The sequence below is a fragment of the Takifugu flavidus genome, chromosome 1 (assembly GCF_003711565.1).
Source record: "Takifugu flavidus isolate HTHZ2018 chromosome 1, ASM371156v2, whole genome shotgun sequence".
NCBI lineage: Eukaryota > Metazoa > Chordata > Actinopteri > Tetraodontiformes > Tetraodontidae > Takifugu > Takifugu flavidus.
The window spans coordinates 14,050,546-14,065,477 of record NC_079520.1 but is presented as its reverse complement, the minus strand read 5'-3'; the positions used below and the strand labels follow the sequence as shown (position 1 = coordinate 14,065,477).

Sequence of the window (14,932 nt, the reverse complement as noted above, 5' to 3'; positions counted from 1 at the left end):
CGAAACACCTTCCGAATGGAAATGACTTAAATCCTTCTCGATTTCGGCGAAATGACTCCGGTTCCACTAAGGAATCCAGGTCGGGGTTTGCTTCCAACCAAGCGGGGGGAAGTGACGCTCCTCCCAGTTCAGGGACTGGTCAGAAACCAGTAACGTCATTGTCAAATGACCAAATTGTTCCTTATTTCATGTTTAAGCGTTCGGTATTTTAATCCGTGCCCATTGCCAAAATAAAGAGCGTTTTGTTGTTATTCATTTATAGATTTACGTGTCAGTCAGCGTATTGATTACTGCAGGAAATTACCATTATTAGGTCATTTAATACAGCCAAGCTTTACTATTGGAGTAATACGCGTTTAGCATCACACCCAGGCCCACTGGTGCCCTCAAACGTGGAGCGCCTCCTCGAAGATCCGGTCCGGGTTTTCCTTCCCACCAGGCGGCCCGGGTCCCTTGCAAAGATGGCGGTCGCGGGCTTGTGAGCCTTTCCCGTAACCACTTTCGCAAATTGGTGTATTTTCTAATTCCGCGACATCTTGGAGAAATCGAGTGTCTTCCGAGGAACCACGATGCTGTGGTAGGCCGCTTAAATCGCGGTTCCACGGGACTCGGGCTCCTACATCAGCAGGTTTCAGCTGCAGCCTTAGATGCGCGTCGCCGTAGCGAACTCATCCATCGTCTTTGTAAAATGGCTCCAGTGCAGATCGGGACTGATGGGCAGCTCGTCCCGCTTGGAGGTCCCGTTCTTTCGGGCCCACAGCCTCCGCCGACGGGTGGAGGGGCCACCCAGGGGGTCCGATTAAGCCTGCTGATTGAATTTCTCCTCCAGAGGACCTACCATGAAATTACGCTCCTGGCAGAACTGTAAGTAGCAACAGGACGTTTAGGCCTCAGTGCTAATCAGTGTGCTAATTAACCATGATGACCTGCAGAGGCTTCCTAGACTCATTAAATAAATGCCATGCGATAATCACACATCATTCAATAAACCGATTGCGGCCTTTGTACAGTCTTTTATTCCTTCTTGGCTTACATGAACTATGAGAAAGTGGCCGACCATCGGTGACGGTGTCACAGGACGCTACAGTAAATAGTCCCAGTAAGATGCTGAAACCAGTACAGCCCCAGTACAAAACCACAGCAGGACCTTCCCCAGCACTTAGTTGCTGTTTTTATCCCCTTTACAGGCGGATAAAAACAGGCTACTGTGAAGAACCTGCATTAAAACTGCTGACACATGGAAGCTAATATCACATGTGGCCGTGTCAAAGATGAAGACACTGACCAAAACTTTACCTGCATTGTTGTTTTTATGTCTTTTATTGATTTCTCCTTCTTTTCTGTTTGTTCATTCATTAGTCTGCCCAGGAAAACTGACATGGAGAGGTACGTTTCTCAATTTCACCAAGTCACCGATTCATTATTTGCTAACATTGTGGAGCAGATATTAAACCTTTGAATTGGTTTCAGGAAAATTGAGATCGTCCAGTTTGCGAGTCGCACAAGGCAGCTGTTTGTGCGTCTTCTGGCCTTGGTGAAATGGGCGAGCAATGCCGGGAAGGTGGAGAAATGTGCGGTATGTCAAAATGAGAGACATGTAAATTGTCAAGTCCGTCAGATGTTGTCGATTCACTTTTACCCTCCATCGTATCCATCGTAACAGATGATTTCCAGCTTCCTGGATCAACAGACGATCTTGTTTGTGGACACGGCTGACAGGCTCGCCTCTCTGGCCAGAGATGCACTCGTCCATGCTCGCCTGCCCAGCTTCGCCATTCCCTTTGCAATCGATGTCCTGACAACAGGATCGTACCCGCGCTTGCCCACGTGTATTCGAGTAAGTCCCTGATTGCAGATGGTCACCAGATGCCACCGCGTCTGCTGTGGATTTGTTTCGCGGCAGATTTAAGCATCTGACAAGCAGAGCATTTGTTATTTTGTTCCTTTTTACTTGACAGTTGTATTTTCCTCATGCACCATTTGTAACTAATGAACACATTTTTACTGTCGCATCATCTGATGTTATAGTGTGGATTGGGAAAAACAATGAGTCCCGATTTGAAAATGTCCGCGATAAATTCAATTGTGCCTAGTCATTGCTGAGGGAACGCACAGATTAATGTCCCCAGGAGGACGTATCCATTTATCCAGGCGCTGTACCAGATCTTGAAGCCCCTGAGTAGTGCATCTGGCATCAGCAGGGTCGTTAGTGAAATGAAAACATCATCCATCTTTGTGCACATAGTAATGTTCACTCATCACATCAAGCGGAGAGGCAGGTTTTTGTGTTTCTCCCACATCACTCCGCTAAGGTGCTCCTTCTCTTGTCTGTTGCCCATTATACACTTTTTTCTTTTTCGTTGCATGTTTTAAATTCATTTTGTTAACTTTGTCCAGATGATTTGAGCTGCTTAAAGTGGAGGTGTTATTCATAGAAAAGCTCTAATTCCTCATTAGGTTTTCATTGGTGTTACTTTCATATTGTTGATTTGAACTTAATTGCAGGGAAAATGATTAAAAAAAAAGTATATTTAGCCACTGGTGGAGCTAACTGTATCTCTTGGTTCGTTTGTATAGGATAAGATCATACCACCGGATCCTATCACCAAATCTGAGAAGCAGACCACCCTAAACCAGCTTAATCAGATCCTACGACACCGTCTTGTCACCACAGACTTGCCACCTCAGTTGGCCAATCTCACTGTTGGTAAGCATAATGTTTGGTAGTGAGTCTCACGGTGAGGTTGGCTCTGTTGGCTCTGTTGGCTCCGTTTCAGTTGTGTTGCATTAAAAAGGTCTTTATTTTTCTACATTTATGCAGCTAACGGCCGTGTAAAGTTTCGCGTGGAGGGAGAGTTTGAGGCTACTTTGACTGTGATGGGGGATGATCCTGATATTCCTTGGAGGCTGTTGAAGTTGGACATCCTTGTGGAGGACAAAGAGACTGGAGGTGAGGTGTATCTTTGGTCTTGGTTGGACAGCTCAGTGCTTATCACAAAGCATTGGTTCAACTTGACCGCTTATATTTGTCTCCTTTAATACCAACTGGTTCATCTGCCACTTGTCTCATACACTTTTATTTCCTGTGTACCTCTCTCATTTTCGGCAGATGGTAGAGCCTTGGTCCACAGTTTGCAGGTGAATTTTATCCATGAGTTGGTCCAGGCACGGCTCTGTGCAGATGAAAAACCTCTACAGGACATGTACACCTGTTTGCGTATCCTTACAGTCCGCATCACCTTGCACAAACCTGTAATTTATTCTCTCTTTGGTGTGAACTGCAGTAATCCTAAAGTGAACATGATGGGAAATGTACAGTTTGGAAGGTCAAGAAGAAAAAACCTGCAGAACCTGACTGTTTTTGACTGTCTCATATGTTCTCTTCCTTGACTGTTTTTGCCAGACTCTTTCTGTCTGTCACTTCAACTGGAAGTGCTTCACTCTCAGACATTAATGCTGATTAGGGAGCGATGGGGAGACCTGGTGCAGGAAGAGAGATACGTCCCTGCCAAATACCTGACACTGTCTGTTTGGAAGTACGCTCGCCTTCCTCGAACAAACGCACTGAGGAATGAATGCTCAAAATCATGCAACCTATTTTAAATGTTCTTTTCTTGTATTCTTTAGCCAGCAGGTTTTAGGCAGAAAAACAGGCACAGCATCTGTATATAAAGTCACTATCAAGATCGATGAAAGTGATGGATCAAAACCACTGCAGATCTCTCATGAGCCTCCTCTCCCGTCTTGTGACTCTAAATTAATAGAGAGGGCAATGAAGGTAAGGATGCTGGCCTAAAATGTTTTTCATGATTTACCATCAAAATATACTCATTTCTTTTTTCTCTCTCGCATATTTAGATCGATCATCTGTCGGTAGAAAAGCTTCTGATTGACAGTGTTCATGCACGGTCCCATCAAAAGCTACAAGAGCTGAAAGCCATTCTGAAAGCCAACAATCCCAGCGACAATGGTGCGTGTTTAACTTCTCATTATACAGAATCTTTCAAATTTTAGGAGCACGTTTTTGTTACATTTTCACATGTTTTCAGTTCCACAGATGTGCACTAACCAATGTAAATATCCAGCTATCGATACCAATTAGTAGATGAAAACGAGTTAATATTTACTGGCAGTGATGAAAAGTGACACTGAAAGTTTGATTTTTATTCTGAAATTGTGCTGATTTGTGCTGCTCTGATGGTAACTTGGTGTCTGTAGTTGTAGCTACAGTACTGCTTACACTGGTATGTTTATTTCAGCATTCATAGAGACGGCTTTACCCACACTCATCATTCCCATACTTGAACCCTGTGGCCGCTCAGAGTGTTTACACATTTTTGTAGACCTGCACTCTGGCATGTTTCAACCTATGCTGTACGGATTAGGTATGGACAAATGATTCTCTTTTTTCCTTTTCTGTCATATTTTCCTTGTTTAGCCACTAAAATATCTTGATTTAGAAATGCAAACGGCAGTTTGTATGCGTGTTCTCTAGCAATAAACTGGTTTGTTTCCCTAGATCAGTCTATGCTGGATGACATTGAAAAGTCCATAAACGATAATATGAAACGCATCATTTCTTGGCTTCAACAGCTGAAGTAAGTCCACACTGAGTATGATGTGTGATCATAGGCAGTAGTGTAATGTACAGTGGAGAAATATGAGCCATTTGCAGTCTGACACCTGCTTCCGTCATGTCACCTTGAATAATTGAAGTAGGTAATGATAGCTGTCAAACACTTGGCTCGGCCGAGCCCGCAGTGCTAGAGTTCTCTGACTTTACTGAGAGTAACAACAGGTCTTTCCTTTTCTCCGTCAAGGTTCTGGTTGGGGGAGCAGCGCTGTCGACAGTCTGTGAAACACCTTCCTACTGTGTGCACCAATGTCCTTCACTTGTCAAACTCGGCTTCTCACCCTGTTGACAGCCTGTCCAAACACAAACTCTTTGTTAAGCTAACTCGTCTACCACAGTACTACATTGTAAGTTTGTCAACATCGCTGAATATGGAGAAAATTCCTCTGGGGAAAAATGCTGCTCATTGCTGTGTCCTCCCTTTCTGTTTTTATATATTTTTTCTTTTTTTTCTGTTTTCTGTAGGCGGTGGAAATGTTTGAAATGCCCAACAGTCCCACAGCTCTGCAGTACAAGTACTCTTTCCTGTCTGTGTCTCAGTTGGAAGGAGAAGATGGCCCTTTATGTGCACAACTCCTGCAGCCATTTAAACCCAACCTAGAGCAACTCGCCCAAGACACCATAAAAGGGAAAGGAGCTCGACCAGGAACAAAGAGAAAAGCAGCAAGTGCTAAAGTACGTGTGACCAAGCATGTTTTCCGGCTTTGCTTGCCTTTGACCTGTTAGATATTAAGTGACATAAGACCCCATCAACAGTGACGTCTCGTCTCCTGATGGCAAAACCATATGTGCTTTTAATTACTGTAAATAATATCAGCTGTTGCTATACAAGAACCGCTGATGTTCATCTCCAGTTAAACTAGGCAGATTAGACCTCTACATGTTGCACTAATCCTGCCACCTGTGCCGAAGAAGAGTCATTTTTTATGTCAATTAATGCTTTGACTCTATGAACACGGCTAGCCAGCATATACAACAATCCTGGTAGTTCCTGTTTTACCAGTATGAATCCAATTCTAGAATAACACAGAAACATATCTTGATTAATTCTCCAAAAGATGTTCATACAAGTAAAGCATTTCAGTGCAAAGAGGCCTATAAAGTGTAGTATCATACCAAAATGTCATTTTGCTCATTTATTAAAGGCTGTGTTGATGCATTTTTGTTGACATTCTTGGAAAGTCATCTGTTTGTGGTGTTGAGCTGCCAACAATAAGAGGTGACTGCATTGCTACAATGTGTGTCACTTTAAGAATGTGAAAGCAGCAGCAATGAGAAATGTGAACATTTTATTACCGTCCTGTAGATATCTGGGGAACACGGGGACCCAGAGCCAAAGAAGCCAAAGCGGTCTGGAGAAATGTGTGCCTTCAACAAAGAACTGGCTCATGTAGTAGCAATGTGTGACACCAATATGCCTTTTATAGGCCTTAGGGTAGAGGTAAGATATGATGCTATGGAAGTGTGAATCATTATCGCCAACATTTAAGAAAGATTCAGAACACTTGGACACCTCATTTGCATGTCTCATTGTTTTCTTTGACCAGTTGGCAAACATGGAGATCCCAAACCAAGGAGTCCAAGTGGAAGGAGATGGCAGCAGTCATGCAATTTGTCTACTAAAGTAAGAGATTCAAGCAGAGATGCCTGAAATTAATATACGCATTCACAATGACTAATTGATAAAATGTTTCATCCTGCAGGATTCCTCCCTGTAAAAGTGTTGGAGAAGAAACAAGGAGAGCTTTGGAACGGTCTCTGCTGGACTGCACATTCCGATTGCAGGGCAGGAACAACCGAACCTGGGTGGCTGAACTCGTGCTGGCCAATTGCCCTCTAAACAGCACGCACAGCAAAGAGCAAGGTACACCCCCCCCCCCAAATTTATGAAAGAAAACAGTGTTGAAATTCTTTTTGCCATTATTATACAGCAGCTGTTTAATATTGATATCTTTTTTTTCTATTTAAAAATGGTTACACTGTATTTAAACATACTTGACTGGGGGGCTTGAATCTGCTATTTTTTTCTAAACAAAAAACTGCACCACCAGCCTCCACGCGGCACATCTACCTGACCTATGAAAACCCTCTGTCGGAGCCAGTTGGAGGAAGAAAGGTGGTGGAAATGTTCCTTAATGACTGGACTGCTATCAGTCAGCTCTACCAGTGCGTCCTCAATTTTTCTCGTACACTGCCAGGTAGGTGCACACAAAGAAAGCATTTCTTTTAATTATTTTCGAAGCAAAACAAATTTATTTTGGTGGTGTTGCGAATTCCAGAAGGACATGAAACACATTAGCTTTGATTTCTACTGCCTATAGAGGCTATAGGCCTCTGCCATCAAACCACGTGATCCAATGTTTCTACTGCCATGTTGGATGGAAATATGAGTAGTTAACGACAGCATTTCTGCTGCAAATAAGTCACATTATCCGATGGAAATAGCAATGTTATCTTCACCAGTGAGGGCAGCCAGTTCAGTGGAGAAGCCCTGAATCATTATATCACAAAAGTGTTGGAAATTTGTACTGCAGGAACCATATTTATTGCCAAATCCATGTTTACGGAGCTTCTAATCTGCGGCTGCACCTGTACTCTGTTGAAAGCAGATCATTCCTCTTGGTGCCTGGAAAATATAAATTAAAAAAAGAGGGATAAATGTTTTGCTTTGGATAATATGCAAGATCACTGCAACAATGCTTGTATGCACCAAGTGAGCACCAATACCAGATAACTGACATGAGCCTTTTCCTAGTCTTTAATGTAACAGGTGATCAAATATACTTGGTACTTATACTTAGTGTAAAGAAGGAAGACTTTATTAATCAGTTTTTGGACTAACATTTGGTACATATGAATTTCACTCGTCAAATTTAATCGGGTTAGCTAGCGTGAATCATACCTTATGATTTTAATCATAAGCATTTTAGTCAAAGTACACACAATACATAAACTAAGGGTATCAAGACCAGAAAACCGCACAAGTAGTGAAGTACAAATGATATTTGGGGTAATATCAATGAAAAGTTCGCTACAGAGATTCACGATCCTTAAGGATGATCACAGAAATCCACCTATTCCTTCGGTCCAGAACAACACATCCCGCTCAAGAAATGATAATCAGTGGACATTTTTCCATTTTCCACATTGCGGCATCCAAAAGCCAAGCATAGTTATGATCAATAAAAGCGACAGTTTTCTTATCGGCTGACCTCTTTCACCTTTCCATGTGATCAATATGTGGGACCAGTTTTGTTGGTCACAGACTAAACTTGTCTCTGGGCCCGTGTCCAACAGATATGCCATCATACCTGAGCCTGTTCTCAGAGGTGCGGTTATACAACTACCGTAAGCTGGTGTTGTGCTACGGTGCCACCAAAGGCAGTTCTGTCACCATCCAGTGGAACTCAAGCAGCCAGCGTTTCCACCTTGCCTTGGGCACAGTGGGCCCAAACTCTGGCTGTTCCAACTGCCACAATATCATCCTCCATCAGCTACAAGAGATGTTCAACAAGAATCCAAATGTGATGCAACTGCTGCAGGTACATTAACAGTGTAATGAAAATACAGCCACACTGTTTAACTACATACTGTAAATATATGCATACTATTGGTTTACGTTCTACTGGTTAATATGTGTATTTGTTCCCCGGTTGATTGAGTCCTGAGAACACAAATTGCAAATAATATTTTTACTCATGTGGTTCATGTTGAGAGGAACCATTAGAGTGCAAACATTTCCCACTATTCCCTATATAGTGCACTCACTACTGTATATGCCATTTTGTTGGAGTGTCTGAATGTTAAGTGAGGATCACCGAACAATTGATCCCCTCATCCTTTACAATCACATGTGATGAGATAAACATGACGCTAATTATTAATGAATTAATAAAATAAATGTTGACATAAAAGTCCAACAAACAACCAGTGAGCGGTTTATATTTATTCATTTAAAATAATTACTGGTACTCTACCCACGCTGATGTCAATCTGGTATTTAGTTATCTATTTTGGGACATATGATGCATTTAAAGCACCATGGCTAAGTGTCCAAAAGTGGAATTTCAGCTTATCAGTGAGTGTGTCATAGTTCACTCAAGCCAAATCCCTGTGTAGTGAGTAGTGGAATGAGTGTGTGATTTCAGACACAGACCACTTTTCATTGCACTACACATCATTAACAAGTCAACTTCAATGTTCTGTGTAGTCCAGCTTAAGATTTACCATTTGCTGTCTCCTTCAGGTTCTTTACGATACACAGGCGCCACTAAATGCAATCAACAAGCTGCCAACAGTGCCCATGCTCGGTCTGACTCAGCGCACCAACACTGCCTACCAGTGCTTTTCCATCTTACCCCAGTCCGCCACACACATCCGCTTGGCCTTTCGCAATATGTACTGCATCGACATCTACTGTCGCAGTCGCGGTGTGGTAGCCATCAGAGACGGAGCCTACAGCCTTTTTGACAACACCAAGATTGTTGAGGGCTTCTATCCTGCTCCTGGGCTGAAGGTATGCCATTTGTATTTGTCGCTGTAGCATATATAAAGTTCTTAATGAAAAAACCATAAATACCTTTGACTTGGCAGCTGAACCATCTGAAACAATATGCAACTTATGCACTTCTGCTTTGGTTTTTTTAGACATTCCTGACCATGTTTGTAGACAGTAATCAGGACGCAAGGAGACGCTCGGTCAATGAAGATGATAACCCCCCCTCGCCAGTGGGTGTCGACATCACGGACAGTCTGATGAATCAGTTACAAGCGCAACAGCAGCCACAGCCGATGAGAGCCACCGCAGGAGGCGTCTATCCTCCTCTGACTTCACCGCCACCAAATTACCACGCCAATGTGGCTCCCTCGCCATCCATGATGCCCACACAGTCACCAGGTATTGGCAAGCTTACTTCAGACTTCATAAATGTGAATGAATGATGTCCAGTATTGGCCTTGTCATCAATCCCAATCTTCCATACAGGGTTACAAAATGTTTTGTTTTTTTTATAGGTTCTTTTTGCTTTTTATTTCACACTGCTTACTGTGTATCAGCATTTTTACCTGTATCAAGTCAGATCAGCTACTCACTCAGCAGGCTGTCCGTCCTGCTCCCAGGGGACAACGGCTTCACTCGTCCTGCTTTTCCTTCATTCCTTTTCATCTCATTCCACCAGCCAGAGGGTGCAGCCCTCCCGTCTTGCTTTAGCATGTGTGTCTGAGTGACGGAGTGGTGTGTGTGTGTTTCAAGAGATCTTGTCAACCTGAGAGTCTGATGAGCCTTTGGTGTGTGTCTGTGTGTACGCACATGCAGGAAATATCCATACCTCTGGCTCCCCTAGTGGAGTCCTGAGGGCACCCTCTCCTTTTGGGCCCACCCCATCTCCGTCTTCTCTGGGTATAGCCATGGGCCAGACCAGCTTTGCCAGTCCCCATGGTAAGCAGCAGGGTGGCTGTAATCGCCAAGCTGGTGGTCTATCTGGTCTGCTGGGCTGAACTGAACACCGATGCACATGATGACTATTCTTTGGTTACCTGTCCCACAGTGGTGTAGTCATGTGATGGTTGGATGCATGGAACATTAATCAAATAGCACCTGTCCTTCATTCTAGGCACCGGGATGGACCCCAGTTCTCCATATGCCATGGTGTCTCCAAGCCACAGAGGTCAGTGGCCAGGCTCGCCACAGTTCTCAGGGCCTTCTCCTGGGGCAAGGATCCATAGCATGTCCCCTGGTAACCCATCACTACACTCACCCATCCCAGACCCTCATTCACCACGTGCAGGGACCAGTAAGTATTAATGTCAATTTACTAATACTATAAAACAGGACTGCAGCGTTTGTACTTGAGTTACTTTTTTACTGCTCAACTTTTATTCCACTAAATTTTGGAGGCAGATGTTTTTCCTTCTACCTATCTACTTAAGTTGAGTAACTGGCTCTTGACAAATATAATGCATCATTAGTTCACTATTGTTTAGTTGGAAACAATAGTGGGACTTGACGTGTTTATTACAACTAACAATTTCTGGGTACAAATTATAAATCCTGAGACTGTCAAATGATCGACAGTTTTTAAGCTGGGGTAAAGCTGGGGATCACTCATTATTATTTAAAATTCCAAAATCTGCCCCATAATTCAATTTTCACTTTTCATTGTTGTGGGAATGGAAAGATAAATAATCAAAGACAGATATATATACATTTAGCCAGACATTCCACCAGAACTTGAAATCTTAATCTGCTTCTGTTCTATTCAGTACCCAGTTTCTTTTGCCAAGTCAGATTTGTGTTAATTGGGTAATTCTCTCATTAATGAGATGGTTCTTAAAAATGTCACGGTATCTTTTTGTGATTGATGGGATATCTTTTTTTCCTTTGGTCTAGGTTCACAGATCATGCCTACCAGTATGCCTCCACCCCGAAAGCTACCTCAACGCCCCTGGGCTGCTTCCATTCCTACTATCCTTACCCACAATGCCTTGCATGTGCTGCTGCTTCCCTCACCCACTCCTTGCCTGGTGCCTGGACTGGCAGGAAGTTACCTGTGCTCGCCGCTCGAGCGTTTTTTAGGTTCGGTCATTATGAGAAGGCACTTACAGAGAATCATCCAGCAGGAGGCTAACGTAAGAGCCTTTCAGAACATTTTAAAGATGCTGGTGTTTTGTTTCCCTCCTAATTCTGTCTACTTTTCTTTAGTTGTCCATTGTGAACTCAAATGAACCAGGGGTAATCATGTTCAAGACAGACATGCTCAAGTGCCGAGTGGCGCTCAACCCAAAGAACTACCAGACACTGCAGCTCAAGGTCACTCCAGAAAACACAGGTCCATGGTCTCAAGAGGAGCTTCAGGTGCTAGAAAAGTTCTTTGAGACACGGGTAAGTGACCCTATATGGACTAAAAACATTTTTATTTTCACATATGTGATATTATACTTAAAGATTTTGGGGTTTTGCTTGGAGTTCTACATTTTATCTAGTTTCAACTAAAGATAAATTCTTGTCCTCCAGTAAACATTGATCATTCCTTCCATAAATCTGTCTAATTTCTAGGTTGCTGGTCCTCCATTCAAGTACAATACCCTGAATGCTTTCACAAAGCTTCTGGGGGCACCTACCAACATCCTGAGGGACTGTGTGCGCATTATGAAGCTTGAACTGGTGTGTACCAGCTTATTTTACATACAAAATTACATGTATTGCATCACAACTGAAGAGTTGTAAAATGTAATTTATAACAGTCTACAAAACAATTGAAAATTGGTGTCTGTGCAGGTTTTTGTAACATAAAGATGAAGCTGAGGTTGTGTCATCATAAATCATATTTTGTGCTGTAAGTGTGTACATTAAACACAAACCTTTGTCGCTTCTGCAGTTCCCTGATCAGGCTGGACAGCTAAAATGGAATGTCCAATTCTGCCTCACTATTCCTCCCAGTGCTCCTCCAATTGCACCCCCAGGAACCATCGCTGTGGTTCTCAAGTCCAAGATGCTTTTCTTTGTAAGTATCCCCATTAGGAAAAAATGGTTCTTCGGTTGTAATTTTGAAGACATTGTGCATTGGGCCTTTGTTCTTTCCTTTTGGCTTCAACAGGGTTTTTAAATTGCAACCCATTTAGTAATTTTATGAAAAATATCAGTTTCAGTATTGTTTTCACATGCCTCTTCAATTGTCCAATCACAAGTGGTTGCAAGTGTTTATAATAACCACTTTCAGATGCGTCTGGTTATAGCTGACCACATCCTCCTGGTAGTGAGCATACAAATATGGACCACATGAGAACGAGCAAAAATTGGCTTTATCCACCATTCCAAAACCAAACCATTAGCCAGTGATACATAGTCAAGCTTGATCTGATGTTCTCTTCATACCTGAGGGTTATGTGGCAATAGCAGCTACAGTTCATGACCAGTGTTGGGCAAATGCCTTACAAAAGTAAGCAAGGCATTGCTATATTTTGGTCAAATTACTATTGCTGAGTCTGGTAAGGCATTACAATCTAAGCTGTCACACAGGCGGGAGTCTTGGTGCTGCAGAAAGAGGTGGCGCGTTGCTGATGGATCTACGTTTCATTCATCGAGTTTGTCTGCCTCCATCTGTTGCTCATTTTGTACTCGAGGTCTAGCCTCGGTGAAAGGATTGCTGATGAGTCAGCCGATTACAGACTATGATCCCATTTAGAGAATCGCGGCACTTGGAGAGAGATCTGAGTTATCTTCCTTTCATGGAGGCTGTTGGACTTAAAACAGGTCGTATAGAATAGTAAAATAGTATGTGGGATTTGACATGGTGGGATTTGATCAAAACCTTTGATCGGCCCCTCTGATCTTTGGAAGATTAAAGGCCAAGGTCCCTCCGGAATTGGAACCTCTCCAAAATTGAATAAACTTTTTCTCGGTCCATTATTAACGTTTCTTGAAAATTCAAATCACAATTTTTTTTGTTGTGTTGCTAACATGCCGACAAATGCCAACTGTCACATTAACCTCAGTGGTGGAGGAAATAAGAACGTCCCAGTAAGGTGCATTTGTTGAGCTGGTGGAAGAGCAAGGGAATTATCTACAGCTGAAAGTAGCTGCTGTGAAACGAGCAGCCTCTCGCTTTTGTCCAGTCTATTCAGCAGCTTTTCATTTATTTTTACTAGTCGCTGCTGTACAGTAAAAGCAATGAAACATCAACAGGGAGCGGAGCTCAACACAAGCACTGATGTTGCTTTCCTCATATTTTAAAGTAGAAAAACACCAGATAAATGAGGATTATTTGACATGGCAAAATATTGCATACCTTGACTTTGGAATGCCATATACCCAGTGATTATTGTTGTGGAAGTAGCTGAAAAGTAATAAGTGACTTATAATTTTAGACAGGGGGTAATATGGTGAAGTAACTTATTATTAAATGCAAGTAATATAAAGTAATATGAAATATAGTCCGTTATGGAAGTGACTTGCCCAACACTGTTCATGACATATTTATAATATCCAGTCTTTAGTTCTTCACTAGCTGAACTTCATGCAGTTGAAAAGATTAATTTGGCGGTTAAAAATATTGCAATTTGTTGTCTTTAGAAACTCACCCTTGTTTTAGCTCCCTATCAATCCACTCATGTGACAGTTGATAGGTGCCTCAGCTTATTGATAATATCTGAGAAGGCCAGTTTGTTAAATACTTCACATTATTGCCTGAGTCGTCATAACCCTGATTCTCCATGTTTGCAGTTACAACTGACCCAGCGGCTCCCAGTTCCCCAGGACCCAGTAAGCATCATTGTCCCCATTGTGTACGACATGGCTACAGGCCTCACGCAGCAGGCTGACATTCCCAGACAGCACAGTTCGTCTGGGGCTGCAGCGCTCATGGTCTCTAATATCCTCAAGAGGTTCAATGAACTGCATCCGGCCAGACAGGGTGAGTCTAGCGGGCCGTGCAGGCTTACAATACGAATACAGATGGATCTGTGAACACTGACCATTTGCTCTTTTCTTTTCAGGTGAATGTACAATATTTGCTTCTGTTCACGAGTTGATGGCCAACCTCACTTTGCCCCCCTGCACTCGTCAGTAGACTTACCAGTCCAGAACTAGTACCTGACCTCGGATGGACTCCTTTTGTGCCCCAGAATTCAGCCTATTCCTCATCTCATTTATAAAATTTGTCCTATGAACGGTGTTCCCAACATATCGAAAGCACGCCTACAGCCACCAGACCTTGTAAATAATTGTTTTCTAAGAGTCAAATGTACACTTTTGGACTGCAGTTTTAATTCCTGCTAAGATCAGGATTTGTTAGTATATTTTTGCTGTGGGGTGGCAACTGATGCGAATGGATTTATATATTTTTCCCTAGGTGCACTTGTAAACGGCATTATCTTGTCAACTTGAGGTTGTTTACAAGATGTGTACATTGTTATATATTTGAGCGTTGAAAATAATCTTTTGTGAGGATTGTCTCTGTTCCTTTCTTTGTCTCTCCCCTTTTATAACACCAGACTATTACAAAAGAACTAAGAGATATGTTAAACACTATTTAAATGTCTTTTGCATTCATTTTCTCTGCTTTTTCTATTACAAACTTTCACTTGGCTCAATGAAAAACTGTGACAGACTTTATAAGCCTGCTTTATTTTTATGGATGTTTTCCTGTCCTTAATGAAGGATTTTTACCATGTCTTCTGACTGCTATTTAATAAACCAAGCCCAGAGTTGGTTTTTGATCTTCCAATGGGATGTACAAATTTGCACAAAGTTAAAATCTTAGTGCTTTTTAAACAGAAGGGCACTGAAACATGGGAAAACCT

The 14,932-nt window shown here is 42.5% G+C and overlaps 1 protein-coding gene across 2 annotated transcripts; it reads left to right on the top strand.

Annotated features, from left to right (window-relative positions):
* Nucleotides 1–30: 30 nt before the first annotated feature.
* Nucleotides 31–14,856, top strand: med14 (mediator complex subunit 14). 2 transcript variants are annotated; one of them, XM_057046825.1, is made up of 29 exons: nt 31–864; nt 1,360–1,386; nt 1,471–1,576; nt 1,664–1,837; nt 2,578–2,707; nt 2,822–2,950; nt 3,110–3,217; nt 3,404–3,536; nt 3,628–3,778; nt 3,859–3,970; nt 4,260–4,385; nt 4,520–4,598; nt 4,821–4,980; nt 5,099–5,308; nt 5,940–6,074; nt 6,181–6,257; nt 6,337–6,497; nt 6,685–6,831; nt 7,931–8,175; nt 8,880–9,149; nt 9,281–9,530; nt 9,948–10,070; nt 10,246–10,425; nt 11,022–11,260; nt 11,334–11,513; nt 11,688–11,795; nt 12,010–12,135; nt 13,854–14,043; nt 14,126–14,856. In XM_057046825.1, the coding sequence occupies exons 1-29, from the start codon at nt 689–691 to the stop codon at nt 14,197–14,199; spliced, it is 4,326 nt and encodes a 1,441-aa protein (XP_056902805.1). In that variant the 5' UTR covers nt 31–688; the 3' UTR covers nt 14,200–14,856. The 2 variants fall into 2 exon arrangements, with proteins under 2 accessions (XP_056902805.1, XP_056902813.1); XM_057046833.1 differs by lacking the exon at nt 9,948–10,070 and having other exon boundaries at nt 239–864.
* The last annotated feature ends 76 nt before the right edge of the window (nt 14,857–14,932 follow it).